This window comes from Crinia signifera, chromosome 8 (assembly GCF_055691185.1).
Source record: "Crinia signifera chromosome 8, ASM5569118v1, whole genome shotgun sequence".
Classification (NCBI taxonomy): Eukaryota; Metazoa; Chordata; class Amphibia; order Anura; family Myobatrachidae; genus Crinia; species Crinia signifera.
In genome coordinates, this window is record NC_139224.1 from 145,517,451 (window position 1) to 145,543,467 (window position 26,017).

Genomic DNA, 26,017 nt, shown 5'->3' on the forward strand with positions numbered 1-26,017 from the left:
CCTCTGCTCCCCCAGGTTATGATTTCCAATTGTAGTAATTGTGGAAAGCAAAACCTAAATTTGGGACATGGGGAAAAAAAAAAAGCAAAAACATTCAGTATATCAACCACTCATGTGTTGACCGTTGTCATGTTGACCTAGTCTCCTGTAATCTCTGCTTATTTATTAACAGTTTCTTATATAGCGCACACATATTCCGCAGCGCTGTACAGAGTATATTTGAACATTCACATCAGTCCCTGCCCCAGTGGAGCTTACAATCTATATCCCCTACCACGTGTACACGCGCACATTGGCACCTCTGCACAATTCTAGGGTTAATTTTGTCAGGAGCCAATTAACCTACCAGTATATTTTGGAATGTGGGAGGAAACCAGAGTACCCGGAGGAAACCCACAATGGGGAGAATATACAAACTCTGCACAGTTAAGGCCATGGTGGGAATGGAGGCAGTAATGCTAACCATTACACCATCCATACTGCCCATGCGACCTGTTATCTATATTGTGTTAGCCTACTGACGCATACACGGTCCATCATTTGGATTACCAGCGAGAGCAGGTGATGATTACTAGCTGTGTTTTGTTAAACTCATAACTGGAAACTTGCATGTGATTTATATTTTATTATAAATAACTGAATCATATGCAGCAGATTGGGAAAAGTTCTCCAAAAATAATGTACAATTTTGCACGACCATTCGTCAGGATTGGTTGCGTGTGGTTCGATTGTATGTTTTTTGTTTGTTGTCTGCAGTGATTGGAGGAGAGTTACTGTTTTCCAGAGAGGCTTTTCCCTTATCCGACGCGACTTGTGATGCCTGTGAGCTGGAAGATTCTCTGGAAACTTTCTTATAGGTGCTTTGTAAAATGACAGGGATGGAGGTAATGGTCTGCACCGAGCGGCTTGTAACTTTTTTATTGTCCTCTATGGATTTTTTATACATGAGGTATGCCTTCTCTAAATCATCTCTCTCTTGCTGGGTCTCCTGCAGAAGCTGGGAGAGCTGGCTGTTCTTGTTTGACAGATCCCAAACCTTGCTTTCCATGCCCCCAAGCTGAGCCTGCAGTTCAGCTTTCTGCTTCTGAGTCTTCACAATGACCGGGACCATTTCTCGGAGCTGCACGGAGAGCATTTGGTTTTCCTCCTTTTTTTGGGAACACTGGTCTTCCTTCTCATGCAGCTCCTTGATGATATCCTTGGTCATCTTGCCTCTGAATTTGGGGTTCCCCTCCAGACCCAAGTCCACTCGGAGTTTCTTCACTGTTCTATGCAGCGCTTTGTTCTCATTGGTCAGCTCTTTCAGCTTGGCTTTCATTTCCTGGATCTGGCTGCGTGATGAGACTTCAAGAGATTTCAGTTTGTCCCTGGATGACTCCTCCCTGCGGAGGGCATCCTCCCTTTCCTTCTGGCACCTCTGCACAAAGCGACTGACTTCATAAGAGGACATGTAGGACCTTACCGGAGGATAACGGGGAGTGTCGAGGAGTGTCACCTCAGATGAGGTTCTGCAAGAGAAATCACAGTCATTGACCAGATGAAATATGAAGACCTACAATGTCAAAGCTGTTATAAGTCATTATCATTCATCATTATCATACCAATAGGTCTACCCCAAAAGGTTGACATGCAATATGTCGGCATGAAAAGAGGTAGACACATGACATGAGTTTTTTGTGTATTGTTTTCAAACCAACTTGTTCACTTACTTCACCATCCATGTCGGCATAAATGGAAAAAATAATAGTGTGCCGAGCGTAGAGAGGCACCGGCCCCGAAGCATGGATAGCAAAGCGTGTCATACGAGGGTACGCCTTAAAATAATTGGGGGTCCGTGTCAACAATTGCCGACATTGACAGCTCAAACATTTGAAACCTCATGTCTACCTTTTCATGTGTCTACCTTTTTCCATGTCAAACTTTTGACCCTGTCCACCTTTCCCATGTCGACCTTTTGACACTGTTGGTGTATTGAGTGTCGACCTTTTGGATAGACCATGTGGGGGGGAATTTACTAAGATGGGAGTTCTATTTCACATGGGATGTTGCTATGGGCAACCAATCAGATACCATCTATTATCTTCTAGAATATGCTAAATAAATAGATTCTGATTGGTTGCCCATAGCAACATCCTATGTGAAATAGAACTCTCCTCTTACTAAATTTCCCGCTGCCTATCTAATAATACACACCCGGGCCCACGTGTTACATGTGCTGGGATTTACCTACAATGTACAGTACCCCTGGGCCTGCTCAGTGTAATGTGGTATACAATGTACAGTACCCCTGGGCCTGCTCAGTGTAGTGTGGTATACAATGTACAGTACCCCTGGGCCTGCTCAGTGTAGTGTGGTATACAATGTACAGTACCCCTGGGCCTGCTCAGTGTAGTGTGGTATACAATGTACAGTACCCCTGGGCCTGCTCAGTGTAGTGTGGTATACAATGTACAGTACCCCTGGGCCTGCTCAGTGTAGTGTGGTATACAATGTACAGTACCCCTGGGCCTGCTCAGTGTAGTGTGGTATACAATGTACAGTACCCCTGGGCCTGCTCAGTGTAGTGTGGTATACAATGTACAGTACCCCTGGGCCTGCTCAGTGTAGTGTGGTATACAATGTACAGTACCCCTGGGCCTGCTCAGTGTAGTGTGGTATACAATGCACTGAAGGGTATTATAGTGTTACTCAGTGCCGTTGTGAGGCACCGGAGCACCCCAGGTGTGTGTGTGTGTGTGGGGGGGACGCTCCGGTGCTCACCCGCCTCCTGGCCGCTGTACATGAGGGGGGTGCTGGAGTTTGCGGCAGCAGGCTGCCACGGCCCTCCAGTGGCCGGCGCCCTAGGCAAATGCCTAGAGCTGCCTAGTGGTGGCGCCGGCACTGATGTTACATAATATAAACTGAAGAACTGTAATATGGCACAAAATGAAGTGTAAGCAGTATATCATAATATGAACTGGGGACACTGTATGGCATGATATGAATTGGAAAAAGTGTGGAATAATGTGTACTGGCAACCGTACAATGTGACTCCATGTGAACGAGGCCATTACAATGGGGCATAACATTAATTAGGACACTACTATAAATCAGAAAAGGAACTAGTGCACTTCTGTGGGGCATAACATTAACTAGGGCACTATTATAGTTTAGAAAAGGAACTAGTGCACTACTATGGGGCATAACATTAACTAGGGCACTATTATAGTTCAGAAAAGTAACTACAGTAGGGCACTACTATGGGGCATAACATTAACTAGGGCACTAACATGGTTCAGAAAATGAACTAGGGTACTATTATGGGGTATATACATAACAACTGATGCAAAGTGGTGTCTCTATACAAGCACTGGGACAGGGGCCCCTTCAAAATGTTTCTATACTGATGCTGATTTTAGTTCTACCAGCTATACCCCCATTTATACTGTATTTTTCAACACACCCTGTACGTTACCTCGTCATTTTTTTGTTTGCTATGTACGGCGCTGCGGACACTTTGCGGCGCCCTATAAATAAACGTACTACTACTACTACTACTATGGGGCCCACTAGTTTCTGGCTACGACTGAGGTTTGATGGATAGCTATACTCTAGCACAGTGTTCTTCAAACTAGTTCAAGACCCCTGACAGCTCAGAGACTGCTAATAATGAATACACCTGTGCATCAGCCAGGAGACTTGACCTGTGTGAACTGTTGTGCTGGGTAAACACTGACCAATATATTGGCTGTTCAATTGAACCACCTGTACACCCACTGCAGAATTTGGAGGTTGACAGTGCAACTGGAAAGACCCTTGTAAGTGACCATCAAGTTATGACATCAGCCAAGACTGATCCGGCAGCATGTATGCAGAACACACTGCCCAATCCTACTGCAGATACATGACTGGTCTTCAGATAAATCTATAGGTGTGTACTCAGCCTGGGGGGATCCTGAGAACTGAGGGGTAGATGTATGAAGCAGCGATAAGGGAGGAGAAGCGATAAAGTGCCTGGTACATTATCTCCGGCCAATCAGATCCTCACTGTTAAGTTGCAGGCTGGGTTTATATAGGAACAGTCAGGAGCTGATTGGCTGGTGATAATGTACCAGGCACTTTATCACTTCTCCTCCCTTATCACTGCTTCCTACAGTCTATAGTATATAGTGTTGCTATATACATGTATATAAACAGAATACACAGACAAATAAGCCACTGCTTTATTAAATCTATCTATATATTCTAGGAAAGTAGTCATGCCCATAGAGGAGAAGCAGGTGGGAAGTGTTGGGGTGATGCTGGGCTTATTGTGTCATTACGGCCCACACCTTGTGGGGAATTTACTTTATTTTAGATTTCCTAGTATACATCTGGTATACAATATATTACATAGAACATTACTTTGTGTATGGTATTCTAGTATACAATCTGAGCCCATTACTATATGTATGGTAGTCTATTATACAATACAGAGCCCATTACTTCCTGCCTAGTATTGTAGCATACAATACAAAACAATTACTATATCAGGGTTGCCGACCCTCCCAGAATTACCGGGAGTCTCCACTGAGCCCCCCGATCGCAGCATTTAAATGTCGCAATCCGCGGGTCTCAGAGGAGGGGGCGGAGCTAAAACAACACACTCGTGTCATTTTCCCCCGCCCCCTTCATGGAGATCAGTGATTTGGACGGTACTTATGTATTATCTGGACTCCCATGTTAAATGCACCCCATTTTTTCATACCCCTACTATCCAACTACGCATGGAGTTGATTTTATATAGTGTGGCGAGCGCAGCGAGCCACCGTGCCCAAAGCGTGGTGAGCGCAGCGAGCCCCGCGAGGGGACGCGGTCTCATAAGAAAAACGGGAGTCCAGATATTACATAAGTACCATTTGGACTATTTCCCGTAATGGGGGAGGGGCTTAATGTCACAGTCAAGCCCCCCCCCCCCCCCAACGGGTAATGAAAGTCTCCTCTCCGGGCTTCTCCCGGAGAGGAGCATTTGAAAGTCGGCAACCCTGTACTATATGTCTAGGAGGGATGCAGTTAGAATGCCGGCGGTCAAAATCCCGACGCCGGAATCCCGTCCACCAAAATTCCAACACATAAATTAGTGTGCCGAGCATAGCGAACCCGCAAAGGGGGGGGGGGGGGTGATCCACATCCCTCCCATTTCAGGATTTCGGCGGTCGGGATTCTGGCAGCGGGATTTCATACCAATCCCGTCTGGTATTCTTGTATACAATACAGAACCCCTTACTTCCCGTGTGCTATTCTAGTATACAATACAGAAATCATTACTATATGCCTGGTAGTGTAGTATACAAGAGTAGTGTACATAAGAGCCCATTGTCTGAAGTCTAAGATGCATTATGGTTTGAGAGGTGTACCGTCCCTGTCAAACACCCAACCTGCCACTGTCCTCAGAGCAGGTATATTATATGCAATACAGTTGTATTGCAGTAAAGTCCATTGCCTGGAGGCTTAATCTTATATACAACACAGTGCACGTTGCCTGGAGACTAATATTACAGTACATTGCCTGCAGGATAATATGTAATAGAGAGCCCACTGACTGGAGGAAAATATTAAATACAGTGCTCATTGCCTGTAGAATAATATGCAATACAGTGCCCACTGCCTGGAGGATAATATGCAATACAGTGCCCACTGCCTGGAGGATAATATACTGTACAATACAGTATCCGCTGCCTGGAGGATAATATACTGTACAATACAGTGCCCGCTGCCTGTAGGATAATATGCAATACAGTGCCCACTGCCTGGAGGATAATATACTGTACAATACAGTGCCCACTGTCTGGAGGATAATATACTGTAGAATACAGTGCCCACTGCCTGGAGGATAATATACTGTACAATACAGTGCCCGCTGCCTGGAAGATAATATACTGTACAATACAGTGCCCACTGCCTGGAGGATAATATACTGTAGAATACAGTGCCCACTGCCTGGAGGATAATATACTGTACAATACAGTGCCCACTGCCTGTAGGATAATATACTGTACAATACAATACAGTGCCTGCTGCCTGGATGATAATATGCAACACAGAGCTCACTGCTTGGAGTATAATATGGAATACAGAGCCCACTGTCTGGAGGCCAATATACAATACAATGCGTATTGCCTGGACACTAATATTGGTACGTGCTCATTGCCTGGAGGTTGATATGCCATACAGAGCACCCTGCATGCAGTCTAGCTTACAGTACGTAAACGTGGAATAGAGGATTATGTTGGTTTCTGCAAGATGCATACGATTTATGTTATCTGAGGCAAGTCCAATCACCAACTCTGACCCAATGCACGCGGGGCCACACATCGGGTCAGAGAGCGGATGTCAAACACAATGCGATTTGGTACAATTTCACATGATTTCCCATCCCAATCCGTTGGAATCATGTAAAATTGAGCCAAAATTGCATCTTTGTATGGGGGCCACAGAGCAGGTTCATATACACGCCACATTTGCAGAGGTGTAAGCATCCCGAAATGTGCATGGCTCTGCAGACATGCACAAATACGGTATTTCCCCTGCTATCTTTCTTCTTTTGAGGGGGGGGGGGGGGGGATTATTTACATTATTTCATTCAACTTTAAAGAAAACACCTGGAAAAAAGAGAATAATGTGGTATATTCTCAGTTAATGGCAGAGAAGAATCACTGGGTCTGAGGTGTGTCCCACAATTAGCGTTTGCAGCCAGCTTCTCCTCAGTTATGTGAGACATAATACACACACAGAGCAATGTGCACTAATACCTGAGGGTCCATGCAGAGCGAACAGCAAAATGGAAGAAAATTATACCTAAAATCAACACAGCAAAAATGTTGATACAAGCAATGGGTCAACACAGAAACATTGACACATAAAAATTTTGACATTAATTTTCAAGGTGTATTGGTGTTAATGTCGACACCTGAGCCAGGTAGTGTACTGGCATGCTTCAGGCCAGGTGCCTTGTCTCACTGTGCTCGGTACTTTAACGTTCCCAATCCGAGTCCACGTGGATGGGAAAAAATACTTTAAAAATCATGTGAAACGTGTCATGTGTTCATGTCAATGTCGACCTCTTGCTTGTGTTGACATTTTGACCATGTCCACCATTTTGTATGATGCCCATAATTGACAACTTATTGACTGTCGATCTAAATGTTGCCTGTCAGCCAGGGGCGGATTTAGGGGTCAAGCCGCCCCCCTAGCCACAACTTTTTTTGACCTCCCCCCCCCCCTTATTAGGCATGAGGGGGGCTGGGGGAGAGATGGGGGTAGATAGAGGGAAAGAGAGGAGACAAGAGAAGAGAGAAAGAGGAAGAGAGAGGTCGGGCAGGTGGAAAAAGCACAGAAGAGATGAAAGAAAAATAGAGAAGAGGGCTGGGGAGACAGAAAGAGCGCGCAGGTGTTTGGAACACATATTACATATGTCCACCACTCCCCCCCTCCCCTTCAGTACAGGCTTCACTGTGTCGCCCCCCTCTTCCCCTTCTGTATAGGTGGTACTACAGTGTACCTGAAAGCCATGGCAGCACAGGGTCGGCCGGGGTCGCACATGGTCGCCGGCTCCTTCACTGGCTCCGGCAGCTCAGCTTTTCTCCCTCTCACCAGTGCTGGCGGGGGAGGATGGAACGGCACGTAAGGTGCTGGAGGGAGGATCGCAGGACTGCAGTGACGACGCTGGAGTACAATGGCACCGTGGCTCACTGGATCTGGTAGGTCCCTCTCACCAGCGCTGGCGGGGGGAGCATGGGACGGTGGCGGCAGGAGCATGACTTCAGCTGCGGTGCTGGAGGGAGGAGAGCGAGACTGAGGAGGTGCCGCTGGGCAATGCCCTGCAGCAGGGTGAGCGTGGGACTGGGGCAGTGCTGGAGGGGAGGAAGGGGGGGGTTGCAGGGGACTGAATATCCCCGTCTGCTGGAGGTCTTTCTCTCACCAGCCCCAGTGAGTGGAGCATGGGCTGGTGAGAGGGACTGCATCTGCGATGCTGAAGGAGGGAGCGCGGGACTGCACTGCCCGCAGCACGCATTGTATTGGAAAAAAAACCTTTAAAGGGTGCAAGGGAGGGATGGCCAGCTGCCGCTCATAACAGGTGCTGCCTCTTGGCCCGTGCCTCATCTGACCATGCATCGGACTGAGGAGAGACGCAGAGATGTTTCATCGGCTCCTTTCTTGGCTCCTGATTGGCCGCTAGGCGGCCTATAGAACCATGTGGAGGAGAGGCGCGGAAGATGAAACATCTCTGCGTCTCTCCTCAGTCCAATGCGGGGAGCTGCCGGAAATTGCCGGCATTTGGCAGAAGACCTGGACTACTTCGGAACGAAAAGGACAGATCTTCGCAGGAAGAGCTTGGTGAGTAGGATTTCCTTCCACAGGTCCCCCAAGGATTTCTTCGGATCCAGGACCCCGGACTCTTCAGCCCTGGAGCCCCGGAACCAAGGCCCCGGACCCAGGAACCAAGGCACCGGACCCTGGAGCCCTGGACCACCGGACCCAGGGACCTACCGACGGGCTCAAGATAGGTAAGTATCAGTATGTGTGGGCTTTGGATGTATTCAAGTTTTATTTTTATTGTGTCTGTGTGTATGTTTATTTGACTATTTTTATTACTGTGGAACTACAAGTGCCAGCAGGCCCTTTAATGACCCGCATGCTGGGTTCTCCAAGTCCCAGCTTGCGGGGGAGGCTTGCTGGGACTCATAGTTCCACAGTATTACACAATAGTTTATTTTATTTTTTTACACAGAATCAGCCCCGTGACCACCGCTCCAGGGTCACCGGGGACAGCACCAAGCTTCAGCCTGGTCAGGTAAGTCCTGGAGGGGGGGGCTTTATTGGGGGGGTCCCCACTCCCCCGGGACCCCTGGCCAGGCTGACTGGTTGGTAGGGTTAATGCTTTGGCCGGGGGGACTTGTATAAAAAGTCTCCCCCCGGCTGTGGCATTACCCTGCTGGTTGGTTTGGCCTAGAGCTGGTTCTTAAAATACAGGGGACCCCTACTCATTTTGTCTCCGGTATTTTGGGAACCAGTCCCGGACCTGGAGCCTGGGGCTGGTTGTAAAAAATCGGGGAACCCCTATTTGCCGGGTTTCCTGATTTTTTATTACCAGCCCCGACTCTTTTAGCCTGGTGCTGGTTACGCCTGTGGGGGGGACCCCACGGCGAATTTTTTTATTTATTTATTTTTCTATGTGTTTCTACACATTGCAGCCTGCACGGATCTGACTGATCCGTGCAGACTGCCTGCACAAATTCGTATTAGCGGCCATATATACGGCCGTTAAAAGAATTAAGAATACGAATACGATTTTTTTTATTCGTATTCTTAGTAAATTTCCCCCTGTCACGAGCACCATTGCAGCTACCTGTGCTCCCTGTGCTGTTCCAGCCCTGCAGACCTCTGACGCTATGCCCTCTGCCCTGGCGCTCACCTCCGCTGCTGATGCCGACGCCGACCTGCTGCATTCTGTCACCCAGGCGCCATGTCCATTCGCCGGGTGTCAGTTCTGGTGTGCAGTGTCTTGGCGTGCTGGCTCCGGGTGGCGTGAGGCACGATCCGCCATGATGGTGTTCGCGTCCTTCTAGGCCTCAGGCTGGGAAGTATTCTCTGCCGGCTGGTTTCTGTCGCCACAATGGGCGGCGGCCATCTTGTTGGTGTCCACAACCTATACTGCCCGGCTCCAGCTGTGATGTTACTCTTGCGGCCAATCCCCATTCAGCTCAGCACTTAAATATTGACTAGCCGAGCCAGACCGGCAGTCAGTACAATGTTGTCCACCAGATAGCATCTCTGTGCATCCCTGACAATTCCTGCAGTATCCGCTGCAGGCTGACTCCTCTAACTTCTGGGTGAAGTCTATTGTGACTATTCCCGCTGGTCGTCCACTGCTCAAGCCATATCCTCCCACGGAACTCATCTGCCGCCTCTTAGGATAAGGACAAGGTTAAACGCCCCAAAGGTGTCATCTTCCTCCTGCAATCCTGACAGTCAATATCCGTGGCCAGTATCCCTGGTATCCTGGCAGCCACGACCTCATACAGCAAGAAGTACTACTGGACTTCATCTTATTTCCATTTCTTCTTTGTTATCATTCAATCATCCAATCTTCCAACCACCCAATCATCCAATCTTTCAATCATCCAATCTTCCAACCATCCAATCATCTTCAATAAGTATTATCATTATTGTCTTCTGTCATTCAACCAATATCTACAGTTATTTCATTGTGCCTTCATCCATATCTTTGTACCGCAGTATCTCCATTAAAAAAGGTTTAATTTTATTCAATTGCTTCACTCCATTCTGTCGTTCATGCAACAGCCCTACATTAAAGCACCCAGCCTCCGTTACACTCCGGCTGGTGCTTCAGCAAGCTCACGAAACGTGACACCCCCATAGTGTCACAGTGCCTGCTTTATTACACAGAGAATGTCACAGTGCCCACCTTATTACACAGAGTGTTGAAGTGCCCACCTTATTACACAGAGTGTTGAAGTACCCCCCTTATTACATAGAGTGTCGCAGTGCCCGCATTATTACAGTGTCGCATTGCCCGCAATTATTACAGTAAGTGTTGCAGTGCCCGCATACTTAAACAGTGTCACAGTGCCCTCCTTATTACAGTCTCGGAGTGCCCGCATTATTACAGAAAGTGTTGCAGTGTGTTGACAGTGTCAGAGTGCCCTCCTTATTGTGTTGACAGTGTCAGAGTGCCCTCCTTATTACGCAGAGTGTCGCAGTGCCCTCCTTATTACTTAGAGAGTGGTGCATTGCCTACCTTATTACAGAGAGTGTCCCAGTGCCCATCTTATTACAGAGAGTGTCACAGTGCCCACCTTATTACAGACAATTTTACAGTGCCCGCCTTATTACACAGTCTTACAGAGAGTGTCGCAGTGCCCGCCTTATTACAGAGAGCGTTGCAGTGCCCGCCTTATTACAGAAAGTGTCACAGTGCCTGCCTTCTTTCAGAAAGTGTCGCAGTGCCCGCCTTCGTACAGAGAGTGTCGCAGTGCACGCATTATTACAGAAAGTGTCGCAGTGCCCGCCTTATTACAGAGAGTGCCTGCCCTGTTATACAGTGTCACAGTGCCTGCCAGAACCGACTCCCCACACTCTACATCATCATGTAGTCACAGCAGCGGCGTAACTATAGCACCGCAGCCGCAGGGGGCGCTGTGCATGTGGGGGCGCCGGGGGCTGCGGTGCAATAGTTACACCCCCCCCCCCCCCACCAATCTCCCGCAGACTTACCTATCTCGTTGGTCCCGGCGGCTCCATTCTTCTGCTGAGGACCACCACAAAATGGCCGCCCCCATATAGCACACATTTCTCTGAAATGTCTGCTGAATGGGTGGCGGCCATTTTGTGGTGGTCCTCAGCAGAAGAACGGAGCCGCCGGGACCAGCGAGATAGGTAAGGCTGCGGGGGATTGGGGGGGGGGGGTTTGCATGGGCAGCAGGGGGGGGGGGGTTGCTTGGCAGGGCAGCGGCGGGGGGGGGGGGGGGCGCCCAAAACGTAGCCACGCCACTGAGTCACAGACACATATATTCAGAGTTACAGATACACGTTACCATTACACAGACACCTATACTCTAACACATATACAGATGCCTACACGGTGTAATTACACAGACACAATATCATTGAATGTTCCTCATAACTTACAGTGATAGTATTGGCAGCTCATCATTCCCGTGTCTCTCCGTGGGACAAATTACCTTTTTAAGGAGTCAGGGCCAGTGACACACACCCCCAGAGACCCCCTACTTTGACCACCATTCTCTCAGTGAGACTGCCCCTCCTCGTCTGGGAGGCAGAGCCTCTGACTGTCTCAGAGTCTTAAGGCCCCCATACACTATGCGATTTTCGGCCGATTTCATCCCTTTGGGCCGATAAATCGGGTGAAATTGGCCCAAAATCACATGTGTTTGACATCTGATCTGATGCGCGGTCCCGCGCGCATCGGATCACGGCGTCGGACCTGCAGAACATAAGATATATCGGAATCTGAGCCATCATGGGTGCTTTTTAGCACCCACAATGTTCAGATCTGATATATCGTTATATACAGCCCCCCTGTCTTACTAGCAGCGCCCCCCCGGCGCGAGAATAGGAAGAAATCCTATTCAAAAGACTGGGCGGCCGCTGATTGGCTGAGCTCAGCGGCCGCCCAGTCTTTTGAATAAGATTTCTTTCTATTCTCCCGCCGCGCCGACAGTCTCTGCGACGCCGACGCCGGGAGCCGTCAATGCGGGGGGCGCTGCTAGTAAGACAGGGGGGCGCTGCGGGGGACACAGAGTTGGCAGTACAAGAGCCGGGCAGGAAAAGCTGTCAAAAGTGCTGGAAAAAAAAGCCCATACAATGAATGGGCAGCCTGTGATTGGCTGAGCGCTCTCTGGTTGGTGACCATCTAATGATTTCTGCAGGGCTCACATATTTAGTCAGTGGAGACTTAGTTATATTTAAGGGCTTCCGGCCGAAGACAGAGCGAGCGGCTGACATCATGTGACGTCAGCCACCTGCTCCCGGCAACGTCCATGAAACGCTGGGCGTTCCCATGGCCCATAGCCGCCGCCACTCGCTCCCCCCCTCCCCCCACGCTGACAGTGCTGATTATGCGTATGTGCAGGGTACCACCATCGGTCCCCCATGCGAACATGCGAGGGACCGAATTCACTAGAATCAGGCCCTATATACCCACTATACTCTGTTATTTAAAGTTATTGGAATCTATGGGACACATTCGGGTAACTGTGTGATAATGGCATTAAGAATTGGGATGATCTACACAAGTAACAACAACTGAGTTCTGTAGACAGTATGGCAGGAGAATTGTGTGGGAGTCACCTGTCAGGACCTATGGGGCTCTGATCTTTTGTGTTTTATTGGACTAAGTGACTTTTAGGGGAAAATGTACTAAGATGTGAATTCTACTGAAGATGCATACCTCCCAACTGTCCTGATTTACACCAAACTGTCACTTTTCTCAGGACGGTCCCACGTCACACCCGGGGCCTGCAGTGTACCACTGTGGGGCCACAGTTGGCAGTCTCCCCTGCCACACTAATTTACACTGTGCGCATACACAGGTATCAGAGGGACAGGGGTGTCCAACACCTGACCTAGGGCAGTATTCAATGAGGATAATTCGCCCTGTTTCATGGCGTATTTGTGCTATTTTCGCATTGGAAGGTGATTTTTTGGGTCAGAAAGTGATGACATCATCACACACCTCAATAGGTGATCTACCTGGTTGACTTTCAGACCTCCAGCTTGTTTCACAGAAGAAGCGCAGCCCACTACACGCTGCCGGCAATTCAGCGTATCGCAGTACAGGCTCACCCACCGGCTCACCGCCGTCTTCACATTCTGTCCCACAGCTGAAGTGCAGCTTCCCCCCTCGCTGCCGGCAATCAGCTGCTTTCATCCAGCCGCTCTCCACGCTACATCAGTAGAGCCGGGGCTCCACACAGAGTAGAGCGTCTCACCAACTGTCCGACTCACTCCTTTACCGCCGTAGTCAGTGCGGTGAATCCGTATCTGACTACAGGCAGGCTACACCGGCGAGCAGCCGAGAGGAGTGCAAGTCACATCAGGAAAGGAGCTACCATCCTCCAACAACTGGGACCGCTCGCTGGATACCCCCACATACTAGCACGAAGCAAGTGCTATCTTCAAGGGTGAGCAATAAAATTAAAACCTGCGACCTATATTTGTAAATTAAATTACCACTTGACTGTGTATGAACTGGACATTCTGCCCCATTTATCACCACAATTACCACCCTCTATTCATGGTTATATAACCTTATTAAAACAAGCTACCTTGCTGCAAGTCTGCCACAATTGGCTAAAGATATATATTTTTTCCTACCTTAAGGGATCACCTTTCATGAGATATTTTAGTGTAATTTTATTGATTGTTTGTATGTATTAAATGTATGTATATGTATTAATATATTTTTCCATATAAAAATTATAAATATAACAGTGTGTCCAGCATTCATTCATCTTCTCTCAGCCAATCAGTGTGTTTCCAAATTTTTCTAACCAGCAGCGCAATTCACTTCAACCCCCCCCCCCCCCCTTTCTATTCATATTTAATTTTGCCCTTGGTTTCTGCTTATCAGCATTGCTGGCAGCAAAACAGAACATGTCTTATGGCCACTACTGACAAGTCTCACCAACTTCAAATGTGCACTTATCCCTCACCTTTTCTTCAAAGATTTCCATCCCTCCTACTAAAACTCCACTTTCCTCTACTCCGTTCACCCTCCATAACCCCTATAAACTTTCCGATGGATGAAGTGTGTCATTCAGTTGCGGAACTAGAAATGTTGCGCCACCCCCTGCCTCAAAAATCTCTGCCCCCACCCCATACATTTATTATAATTTGATATACCTAAAATATCATTGCAAGGGGTTTTATGATCATTGATGGGATTTAAATGCTTGTTAACAGGGTTTGCACGCCATTGCTAGGGTTTTCATACTCATTTCCGGAGGGATATATATGTATATATTAATTCCGGGTAGCGATATACGCTACCCAGTAGGACCTCTAGCATCTATCCATCTGTCCAGTAGGACCTCTATAGCATCTGTCTCCTAAAAGGCAGCGGACATTTTGGGAGGGACATTTTCAGTAGATTCCACATGGATGGCCAGACCCATTGGAATCCGCAGAGACCATGCACCGCTTGGGCTGCAGTACCATTGTTTCACCATTGGCGCCATGTATGCAAATCGCTTGCCAATAATGTAATAATAATAAGAAGAAATATCTAATAAATAAAAACACAGATATATAGATTTGGCAGAAAAAAAGAGCTATTACTTATTTAAGTTTATATTTAAGAGAAAGTATGGTGGCAAAGAAAGGAAGCAAAGAAAGTGTGCAGGACGCAAAGCTAGTGTGTAACCAACACAGATTGCCCGGCCTGAAGCAGAAAAGGAATAACATCTTTCAGATAATAATGTGTTACAGGAACATAACCCCAAGTTATATGGGAAACAAAGACGTAATATGAGGTTCCCAAATGGGCCCCATCGAAAAAATCCAAGTAAGGCAGCAGAGATAGTCTGCATGCTATTCAGTGTCTCTGAGAGCACAGGCATTTAGCAGTAACAACTATAACAGATAAGAACCACTTGGTCATCTACTCTGCCCCTTTTTTAAACATGTTACCTCAAACCAAATTTGTCCCTTATTTCTTTGTAAGGATATCAATTTACCTTTCCCAAGCATGTTTAAATTGTACTACTGTATTTGCCTCTACCACCTCTGATGGGAGGCTGTTCCATTTATCCACTACCCTTTCTGTGAAGTAATTCTTCCTCACATTTCCCCTGAATCTTCCTCCCTCTAGTCTCAGTGCATGTCCTCGTGTCCTGTTGCTCCTCTTCCTGTGAAGAATGTCTCCCACCTGTACCTTGTTAAACCCTTGATATATTTGAAAGTTTCTACCATGTCCCCACTTTCCCTTCTCTGCTGTAAAGTATACATATTAAGATATTTTAGTATTTTCTGGTACGTTTTGTGATGTAGCCCATGCACCATTTTAGTTGCCCTTCTTTGTACAGTCTCTAATGTATTTATATCCTTCTGGAGATATGGCCTCCAGAACGGAACACAATACTCTAGATGAGGTCGTACCAATGACCTATACAGTGGCATTATTACTTCTTTCTTTCTACTGCTGATACCTCTCCCTATGCAACCAATCATTTGACTTGCCTTCTTCATTGCTTTGTTACATGACATAAGGTATCGCAGTGCCTGACTTATTACATAGAGAGTGTCGCAGTGTCCACCTTATTGCACAGAGTGTTGCAGTGTCCACCTTATTGCACAGAGTGTTGCAATGCCTGACTTATTACACAGAGAGTGTTGCAGTGCCTGCCTTATTACACAGAGAGCATTGCAGTGCCCGCCTTATTACACAGAGAGCATTGCAGTGCCCGCCTTATTACACAGTGTCGCAGTGCCCGCCTTATTACACAGAGTGTCGCAGTGCCCGCCTTATTTCAGAGTGTCGCAGTGCCCACCTTATTACAGAGTGACACTGTGCCAGCCTGATTACACAGAGAACATCGAAGTGCCCACTTTATTACACAGAGAGTGTCGCAGTGCCCGCCTTATTACAGAGTGACACTGTGCCAGCCTGATTACACAGAGAACATCGAAGTGCCCACTTTATTACACAGAGAGTGTCGCAGTGCCCGCCTTATTAGATATTCACACTGTGCCCACCTTATTACACAGAGAGCATTGCAGTGCCTGCCTTATTACACAGAGTGTCGCAGTGCCAGCTTTATTACACAGAGTGTCACAGTGCCAGCCTTATTACACAGTGTCACAGTGCATGCTTATCACACAGAGTGTCACAGTGCCCGCCTTATTACACAGAGTGTCACAGTGCCTGCCTTATTACACAGAGCATCGCAGTGCCCGCCTTATTACACAGAGTGTCACAGTGCCTGCCTTATTACACAGAGCATCGCAGTGCCCGCCTTATTACACAGAGTGTCACAGTGCCCACCTTATTACACAGAGCATCGCAGTGCCCGCCTTATTACACAGAGTGACACAGTGCCAGCCTTATTACACAGTGTCACAGTGCATGCTTATCACACACAGAGTGTTGCAGTGCCCGCCTTATTACACAGAGCATCACAGTGCCAACCTTATTACACAGTGTCACATTGCCCGCCTTATTACACAGTGTCGCAGTGCCCACCTTATCACACAGAGAACATTGTAGTGCCCACCTCTTTACACAGAGCGACACAGTGCCCACCTTATCACACAATGTCGCAGTTCCCACCTTATTACACAGAGAGAGACACTGTGCCCTCTTTATTAAATATTGACACAGTGCCCACCTTATTACACAGAGGCAGACACAGAAGTGACCCCCCACCTTCCCCACCACCATTTATTTGCTCATATGCAGCTAAAGAATACGGTCGCCAGGTGGACAGGACTTAGGTTGACACATGAAATCTGTCGACAGGGTCGGAAAGTCAACACAAGTAGTTTCCTTTTTCCGGAGTAAAGTCGGCCATAGTAGTGTCTGCCATCATGAAATACTAACTAAGATGATCATTAGCCCTGTATCAGTGTACCGCATCCCAGTCACAAGGTCAACATGGTCAAAAGGTCGACACAAGCAAAAAGGTTTTCATTGTTTTGGTGTCTATGTTGACATAGGTCGACATGGGCACTGCATCAGTCTACCACATCCCCTTGTGTGAGCCAGGCTGCGCTAATTACACTATTATACCCTCCCTCTATGCCCACTGGTGTGGTAATGTATGAACAAGTCATAAAGAAAAATCATGAAAAACTCAGGGTCGACCTTTTTCATGTCAACCTTCAGCTTGTGTTGTCCTTTTGACCATGTTGACCTTTTGACTGTCGACCTAATGACGACATGCTGTAAGATATATACCTGGTACTAGACAAAGCTGAGTGCAGCATAGCCGCCTGTCCTGCCCACACGCCCGCACTGTACGGTACCATACCTCCCAAGTGTCACGATTTCAGCCGGACAGTCCCGATTTTCGGGTCCTGTCCCGCTGTCCCACCCGCGGCTGGCATTGTTCCGCTGCGGGGGGTGGCAGTTGGGAGCCCCCCCAAGCTGGTCTATTTGCGGCCGAAAATGGGGTCGCGGCTAATTTGTATAAGTGGCACCCTCATTTGCATAGGCCCCGCCCCCTTTCCGGGCCCGCGAGTGTCCCTATTACAGCAGCCAAGAAGTTGGGAGGTATGTGGTACCTATGTGAGAGCATCCTGTGATCATACTACATACATCTCTGCATCACTCATACTTGGGTACTGTAAGTGTTGGTGCATTCCCGGTGTGAGAACACACAGGATCTGCTGCATCAGCTCAGAGGCACATACATCACACATGTGCAACACGCCCATGACTTCCATTTATAAGCATTATTACATTTACCAACAAGGCCAATAGCACTAAATGACACTATGGTGCGAGTAACTGAGCGTGTTGTACATAAATTCATGGAAATGTATTTATAAATGGTAGTAGTAGAAATAGAGGCCTCAGCACTTGCCTCCTATAGTACTATTGAATGGTTGATATATCGATGCACCATCGGCTGATGTGTACGAGCGATATATCTGTGAGCTGCGTCGTTCACAGATATATCGCATCATTATGCACCACAGCCGATGCTTGATATATGAAGGAGCGCCACCGTGATTGACAGATTAGTGGGTGCGGGCATGTAAATCCCCGCCCATTTGTGATGTTAGTCCCGACGGATCAGGTAGCGGGCATGGAGAACACAATGCCCAATCCGTCTGTAGATATATCGATTAGTGTGTACCCAGCTTTAGATGCTTCTGTGCTCAGCTGTCAGTGCATCTGTGTGTTCTGTATGTATCATTTTAGTGACTATTTGGTATTATTATACACTGCGTGTGCATGTGATAGATAGTAGATTGTGGGCCAGATGCAACAGCCAGTCAGTCAGCTCCTAAATTCAATGTCACAGACAAAAAATGTCAGGCAACAGCTGATTGGTTGGTTGTTTATCACTCTCCATTTTATTACTTTTGAAGCTTAGTGCATCTGGCCCACAAGCTACTACCTATTCCAGGTCACCCAGCAGGTGCTCTGTGTATCAGCAACGGTCACATTTAAAAAATCCACAGGTGACCTGGAATATGAAAGCTGATGGGGGACTGGGGGCTGAGGTTGGGAATCACTGCTCTAAAATGAGCTATATATAGAAGTAACTGGTAATAAATACAATAGGAATATAAATTAATGTTTCTAAGAATTATTTTTATAATAGAAGTGACAAACATAACCAAATATGTACCTCAATATATATAACTTGTAATCTAATCAGTCTGCTTATAAAAATGTCCCCCCACCATAATTTAGGAAATCTCTATTAAATCCAATGCTAATATCACACATTCCCCTCAATTGATATAACATATACAACTTGTATGTAGTGCACAGATATAACTGGGTAATGCCACAGTACAGCACTTGCTGCTTTGGCTGTTGTCATGTCAACCAAGCTGTTTACTTTCCACCCTCTGCTGCAAAAGTGGCAGTTGGTAGTCAGATGACAGTTGGTAGCTATAGATGTGGAGGAGAGCTACAGGCAAGATCGCTACGTGGATGAGGACGGCTTTGCAGAGAGAAAAGATGAAGAAGACGGCAATGAAGACTTCGATGTGGAGCATGGCCATGCAGAGGATGACCAGGTGGAGTTTGGCCATGCGATGGAAGGCCAAGTGGAGTTTTGGCATGCAGAAAAGGACGGTGACGAGGAGGAAGGCGGCCACAAGGAGAAAGAAGATCTGCAGGAGGACATCACCCTGCTCGGAGACCAGCGCGGTAAGAAAGAAGAGAGAAGACCCACAAGCAGATGCAGACCGAAGAAGTAAGTGATACATACACACACACGGTGGTTATACAGGCACTGAATGTAGTTTGGTAGCTGTAGTATAGGAGCTAGGTGCTGAGGCCTCTGTGTCTACTACTTATATTACAAAATACATCTCCATGAATTTATGTACAACATGCTCAGTTACTTGTATCCAAATCTAATTCAGTGATATCTACCTTGTTGTTAAATACAATAATGCTTATATATAGCAGTAAAGGTATACCACAATAATCCGGCACTGCACTGGAGATCACCTGCTTTGGCAGATTATCAGTGGCAGAGAATTTCTTGTTGTATCTGCGCACTGAGATTGATGTTATGACTAGCTGCGAACACTTATGGATCTGACTGGGATCCAATCTTTGTGAACTTATATCATTTTTGTGGGTTAGTGTCGCGCTCTGTCTTAATTATCAATCAATATGCAGTGATATTATATATAGTATATATGGGTGCATATGGCTGTATACAGTAGAAATTGGTAATAGACTCAGTATGTTTGCAATTGTAATTTACTTCAAACAAGGATTCAATTAAAATGTACACAATTGGCCACAAAAAAAGGTCAATTGGTCATAAGCATAAGTTGGATAGTCTGTATGCTCAGTCCTAACTGTGCGCATCAAAGGTTGGTGATTCCTCCCTAGGATTGCGTAAACTTTAGGAACAGTCTGATAAGTCTCTGGTGAGAGCACTTGGATAATAGTCTCTTAGGGTTATCTGAGTGCGGCGTCCCGCTGTCAGATAAGCTAGTGGATTCTTCGGGTACCCCTTTAACAGCCTGATGTCACTCCTAGGTTTTCGGAGGAGTGTGCGGTAGGTGAAGTTTAGGGTGACCGGTGTCACTTCTGCTTGGTGCCGTGTTGTTGCAGCTCGCACTCATCGGAGTGCCCCAGGCGAGGGGAGGGGGGGTGTGTGCCCCGGTGCTCAGGGGGGGTGTACCTGCTGTGGGGTACCTGCTGCGCCATCCGGCAGGAGCAGGCAGGGGTGTCCGTGCCGCGGGGGTACCTGCTGTGCTGTGTATTAAGCTGGCGGCGGTGGGGTCCCTGCAGTGATTAGCAAATAACTAGCGCTATTCGGCGGCGGCGCCGGAAGTGCTTCTGATTTTGAAAACACTAGCCGCACGCTGATTGGCTGAATCTCAGCCAATCAGCGTGCGGCAAGTGTTTTCAAACCCAGCAGCGCTTCCCGCGCCGCCACCCGGCCGTCGGATAGCACTAGTTATTGGCTAATCACTGCAGGGACCCTGCCGCCGCCAGCTTAATACACAGGGCCGCAGGTAGTGGTACCCCTGCGGCACGGACAACCCTGCCCGCTCCAGTCTCTGCACCTCCGCTCACCTCCATGCGGGGGCAAACTGCCGCCCTCCAGTAGCCGGCACCTTAAGCAAATGCCTAGAGCTGCCAAGTGGTGGAGCTGGCCATGCACAGCGTGACTCCCTCCTGCAGTCTGCCCCTCCCCCCCCCCCACAGTGTGATTCCCTCCTGCAGTCTGTCCCCACCCACAGCATGACTCCCTCCTGCACTCTGTCCCCCCCAGAGTGACTCCCTCCTGCAGTCTGTCCCCCCCTGCAGTGTGACTCCCCCCACAGTATGTCTCCCACCCCTCAGCGTGACTCCCCCATGCACCAGTTTCACCCCTGTGACTCCCTCCTGCAGTCTGTTTCCCCCCGCAGTGTGACTCCCTCCTGCAGTCTGTTCCCCCTTGCAGCGTGACTTCCTCACGCAGTCTGCCCCCCCCGCAGCATGACTCCCTCCTGCAGTCTGCCCCCCCCCCGCAGCATGACTCCCTCCTGCAGTCTGCCCCCCCCCCCCCCCGCAGCATGACTCCCCCCTGCAGTGTGACTCCCTCTCTCTGCCAGCAGCAGCGCTTTTCTTGCTGACAGTAAAGGAGATATTTCTGCTGTTTTTGACCCATGTTTGTTTGTATTGATTTAACAGACTAGTTATCCCATCAGTTTTATAAATGATTTCTGTAAATCACGTTTAATATTAACTTTAGTGCCAGTTGTATAATAGTCATTATAGGCAGGGCCGGCGCCACCACTAGGCAGGTTTAGGCATTTGCCTAGGGCGCCGGCCACTGGAGGGCGGTAGTGACCTGCAGCAGAAGCAGAGGAGAGCCGCCCGGCAGAAGGAAGATGCTTCTCGGTGAGTGTGCAGCACGGCATCCACCCCCCCACCCCGAGCAACACAGCAAACCCCCCCCAGGCATCATCGCGTTCCCCATACCCCTACCCTGGAGCAGCATGGCGCACGGGCACCCCCCCCCCCCCCCCCCCCGGGGCGCTCTGGCCCTGATTATAGGTAGTGTCAGTGGGTAAGGCCCAGCGCTGATCACTGTCTGTGAGAGAAGCAGATAGAGGTGTAGATAAAGGTAGTCAGCACTTAATGAGAGCGGTACATAAGCTCCTCCCCTCCAGCCCCTTCCTCAGATTAAACATAAAAAGTGTGATGGGTCAGTTGCATAAACAGCTGCTGGCATCCGTCTCCTATACCCAACCAATAAGGGAGGGACGAAGTGTCCACCAGATGTGGTCTCCATCCAACCATACAATAATTCCTCTGACCATGTAACTTACTCAGCCAGTAATTATTTGTTGCACACTGCCCCCTATCTGAAGATAGCATTACCCAATGGGGACAAGATACAGTTGGTGGAGTTGGATATGTACTTCTCCTGTCAGAGCTGCACACGTGTGCATATGACAATGTGCATCGCTCTGTCCTGTTTTCATAAAAGAAAATCTCTAAGCAAAATAGCTTATTAGCTTCCTGATGCTACTGGACTAACATTTTCCTCAGTAGGATAACTGAATGGAAATCTTCATGTCACTTGGCTGATTTTCTGGTCACTTTACCCTGTTTTTCTGCTGTAATACATTCTTCCAAACTGTCCTAATTTTCGCTGAACCATCCAGTTTTTGTGATAGTCTGCCATCCCACCCGGGGCCGGCAGCGTTCCGCAGTGGTGATGGTGCGGCAACAGGGAATCCCCCCTGCCTGCCGCTGCTCAGCGGGGAATAAATGCTGTGTGCCTGTGCACAGCATCTATTCAGGCAGTCAGAGGGGCTGGGAGCATGGCCATTAGCTCACAAAGTGCTGGACATGCCCCCAGAGCTGCATAGATGGGGCGTGCCTCGCAGCAGTTCCATGAGCATAGGTCACACCCATGGAGCAGGAGGCCACGCCCACAGAAATTTGGGCACACACAAGCGTCCTTCTTCCTCATCTGCCAAAGTTGGGGGGGCATGGTAATATAAATGTCACCTTAATTCATGTTCTATCATATATGGGCACTGTTGAAATGTTCTCCTCTGACTTCTCTCTCCATCAGAAACCAGCAGTGCTCCATCATCCTGCCTCAGAGATGCAGTCTCTCGTACCATCCAGGGACTGACGTTTCACCATCAGTTAGGCCAAGGTGGTTTTGGGAAGGTAAGCAATGAGGTTTCAGTTGTCACAGGGGAATTACTATATGTCTCCATGGGGGGTATTCTAGTCCATTCTTTCTGACAAAATCCTTCTTAGATGGACAAAACCATGTGCACTGCGGGTGGGGCAGATGTAACTTGTGCAGAGAGAATTAGATTTGGGTGGGGTTTTTCTTCAAATTGAGATCTATATTGAAGTGTAAAATCATGCAGTCAGTATTTTCCCTGCACAGAAACAAAATAACTCACCCAAATCTAATTCTCTCTGCACATGTTACATCTGCCCCACCTGCAGTGCACATGGTTTTGTCCATCTAAGAAGGATTTTGTCAGAAAGAATGAACTAGAATAAACCCCCATATTATTAGAGGTGAACAAGGCTGCAGTGCAATATCATCAATGTCAGTTGTGATTCACCATTCCATGTAATGATATTGCACACGGTATAACTGCATGATGTGTAACAGGGTTCGCAAAAACGCGCTATAGCGCGTATTTTACCCCAAAACAGTCCCCGGGGACTCAGCTGTCAAAACTAAAGGGGTCCCCGAGGACGCGCTGTGCAGATTCAGATTCTGTGACTGAGACGCCGGCGTGAGCCGCTGCGAGCCAATCACTGCAGCGGCCGCCGGGACTCAATCATTGTACAGTGGCCGCCTGGCAGCCAATTGTGGCACCCCAGCCTTCGCCACTGTCTTCCAGTGGGGGCAGGGTTAATACCCAGATCATTTGGGGTGCGAAGAAAACATCCCCAGGCTGATTGACAGCACTGGAGGATGTATGGGAGCGAGGAGGAAGTGAGGTGTGACTAGTGAGAAGAGGGGTCAGAGGTCCCAGCGAGAAGGGAAGCTGTGTGACCAGAGGGAGCAGCGCGTGTGTCCGCGGAGGAGTAGAAGTGAAGTGACGGCGGGAAATCAGAGGCGGACGGGAGAAGAAGCTGTCCTGACCTGAGAAGGCATGCACCCGGGACCGCTGGAGGGAGAGAGGACGCCTCAACAGCCAGTGACGGCGCCCGCACTAGTCCACCCGCTGGCTGAAGAAGGAGAGCGGCGCGCAGACATGGAGACGGCGTGGAGTGACAGCCAACTCCAGCGGCTGCAGAGAACAGCGCAACTGAGTACGGCAATGCTACCTTTGTGTAGCATCGTCTGCAGCGGGAGACCAGGGACCAGAGGCCGGGTGTCGGTGTCGGGACAGGCTGGAGCCTGCAACTTGATCCAGCAGAAAGGTATCCCCCCTACTCCCGCTGCCACACTTACCCAGCGCCAGGCACCCTCCAGCCAAACAGCACCCAACCGCCGCCATTACCCAGACCAGGTACCCTCCAGCCAAACAGTACCCAGCACCAGGACCCCCTTGGGTCACTTCTCCCCAATGTTGGCTATCTTCCCTCAAAGAGGCCCTAGCACCAGGTCATAATGTGTACTGGGCATAACGGTGTGTACTGTAAAGTGTACTGGGCATAACGGCGTGTGCTGTAATGTGTACTGGGCATAACGGCGTGTGCTGTAATGTGTACTGGGCATAACGGCGTGTGCTGTAATGTGTACTGGGCATAACGGCGTGTGCTGTAATGTGTACTGGGCATAACGGCGTGTGCTGTAATGTGTACTGGGCATAACGGCGTGTGCTGTAATGTGTATTGGGCATAACGGTGTGTACTGTAAAGTGTACTGGGCATAACGGTGTGTGCTATAATGTGTACTGGGCATAACGGCGTGTGCTGTAATGTGTACTGGGCATAACGGCGTGTGCTGTAATGTGTACTGGGCATAACGGCGTGTGCTGTAATGTGTACTGGGCATAACGGCGTGTGCTGGGCATAACGGTGTGTGCTGTAATGTGTACTGGGCATAACGGCGTGTGCTGTAATGTGTACTGGGCATAACGGCGTGTGCTGTAATGTGTACTGGGCATAACGGTGTGTGCATGTAAAAAAACATGCCCTAAATTTTTAGCGCGCACTGTCCCTTTTTTCAGGTTTATATAGTTTCTAGTGTATACTGTATGTATCTTTATGCGAGTCGGCCAATTCATACTCCCCCCCCCCCGACCCACATGTGCCATGCTGGGGAGAAGGCGAGAGGAGGCTTTATTCCGTTGGGACCCAGAAAAGGTCAGGTAGGACCCCAATTTTTAGAAGTGAAGGGTCCCCGGGACCCACTTTTTTGGGTGGTTTTCGCGAACACTGGTGTAACATTCCCTGCTATAATATAACACTACAGTGTCCGATGGTTCTGGTAGGGCGACCTCTTCTAGTAGTCACTGTAATAAGGTTACAGTATGTGGGGTGATAGAAGCATGGAAGGATAGACGCACTGTGTAATGTGTGACCTCCTACCGCTATAGAGTGGCCCCTTTTCTTACATTATCAGTGCAGCATCAGCTAGAACATCAGGGAATGTTGCGTGTATTACATGTGGCACTTATATACGTGTGAAACATCTTTACATTGTGTAGAAGATGCTGCTTCACTGAAACGCAACCTGCAAGGTGCAAAATCTCTGGCAGTAAAAGTATTATATAATACCCCAGTGTGGGTACGGCCTGGCTGCTTGGGGCATCACATGGTAGCATTCAATGTAGCACTTTATTATTGTTTACCAGTGTAACACTGTCTAATTTATGTCCATCACCAGAGCCAAATTTCCCATTAGGCACATATTTGGGGGCGGCACTCCGATGCTTGTGATAGTACTGTCAGCATGAAATGTACCAGTAACTGCAAATTATCTACTGCACTGTACCATATTCCATTTTGAATAGAGTATAAATGGATAAACTGTCCCACTTAGTAAATATACATACAGAATAACAAATAAAAAATGTCACAGTAATACAATTAGGCGGGGGGGGGCGGCGGCATTATTGTTGTGCCTACGGGCGCCCTCACCCATAAATCCACCCCTGTCCATCACTTATGTATCACTCCTTAGCACATAGCTCAAGTTTTTCTTATTAACAGTAACACAAAAGCATATTTCTAGGGTGGTGCCCGGTGGTGGCTGGGCTTTACCGGCATGGGGGGATTCCGTACCCCCGATGTAAAGCTGGCCATACACTATCACTATTGCGATGTATCGCAGAAGTGTATGGCCATCCGCCGCCCCCCCCCCCCCCCCCCCCCCGGGCGGCATTATTG

The 26,017-nt window shown here is 48.4% G+C and overlaps 1 protein-coding gene across 3 annotated transcripts in view; it reads right to left on the reverse strand.

Annotated features, from left to right (window-relative positions):
* Window positions 1-602: 602 nt before the first annotated feature.
* Window positions 603-26,017, reverse strand: part of LOC146026561 (uncharacterized) — a 69,589-nt gene continuing 44,174 nt past the window's right edge. For all 3 annotated transcript variants that reach the window (XM_083157340.1, XM_083157339.1, XM_083157342.1), the window contains one exon: window positions 603-1,508. In XM_083157340.1, the coding sequence (XP_083013466.1) occupies window positions 704-1,508 (805 nt within the window). In that variant the 3' untranslated portion in view covers window positions 603-703. The remainder of the gene's footprint in view (window positions 1,509-26,017) is intronic.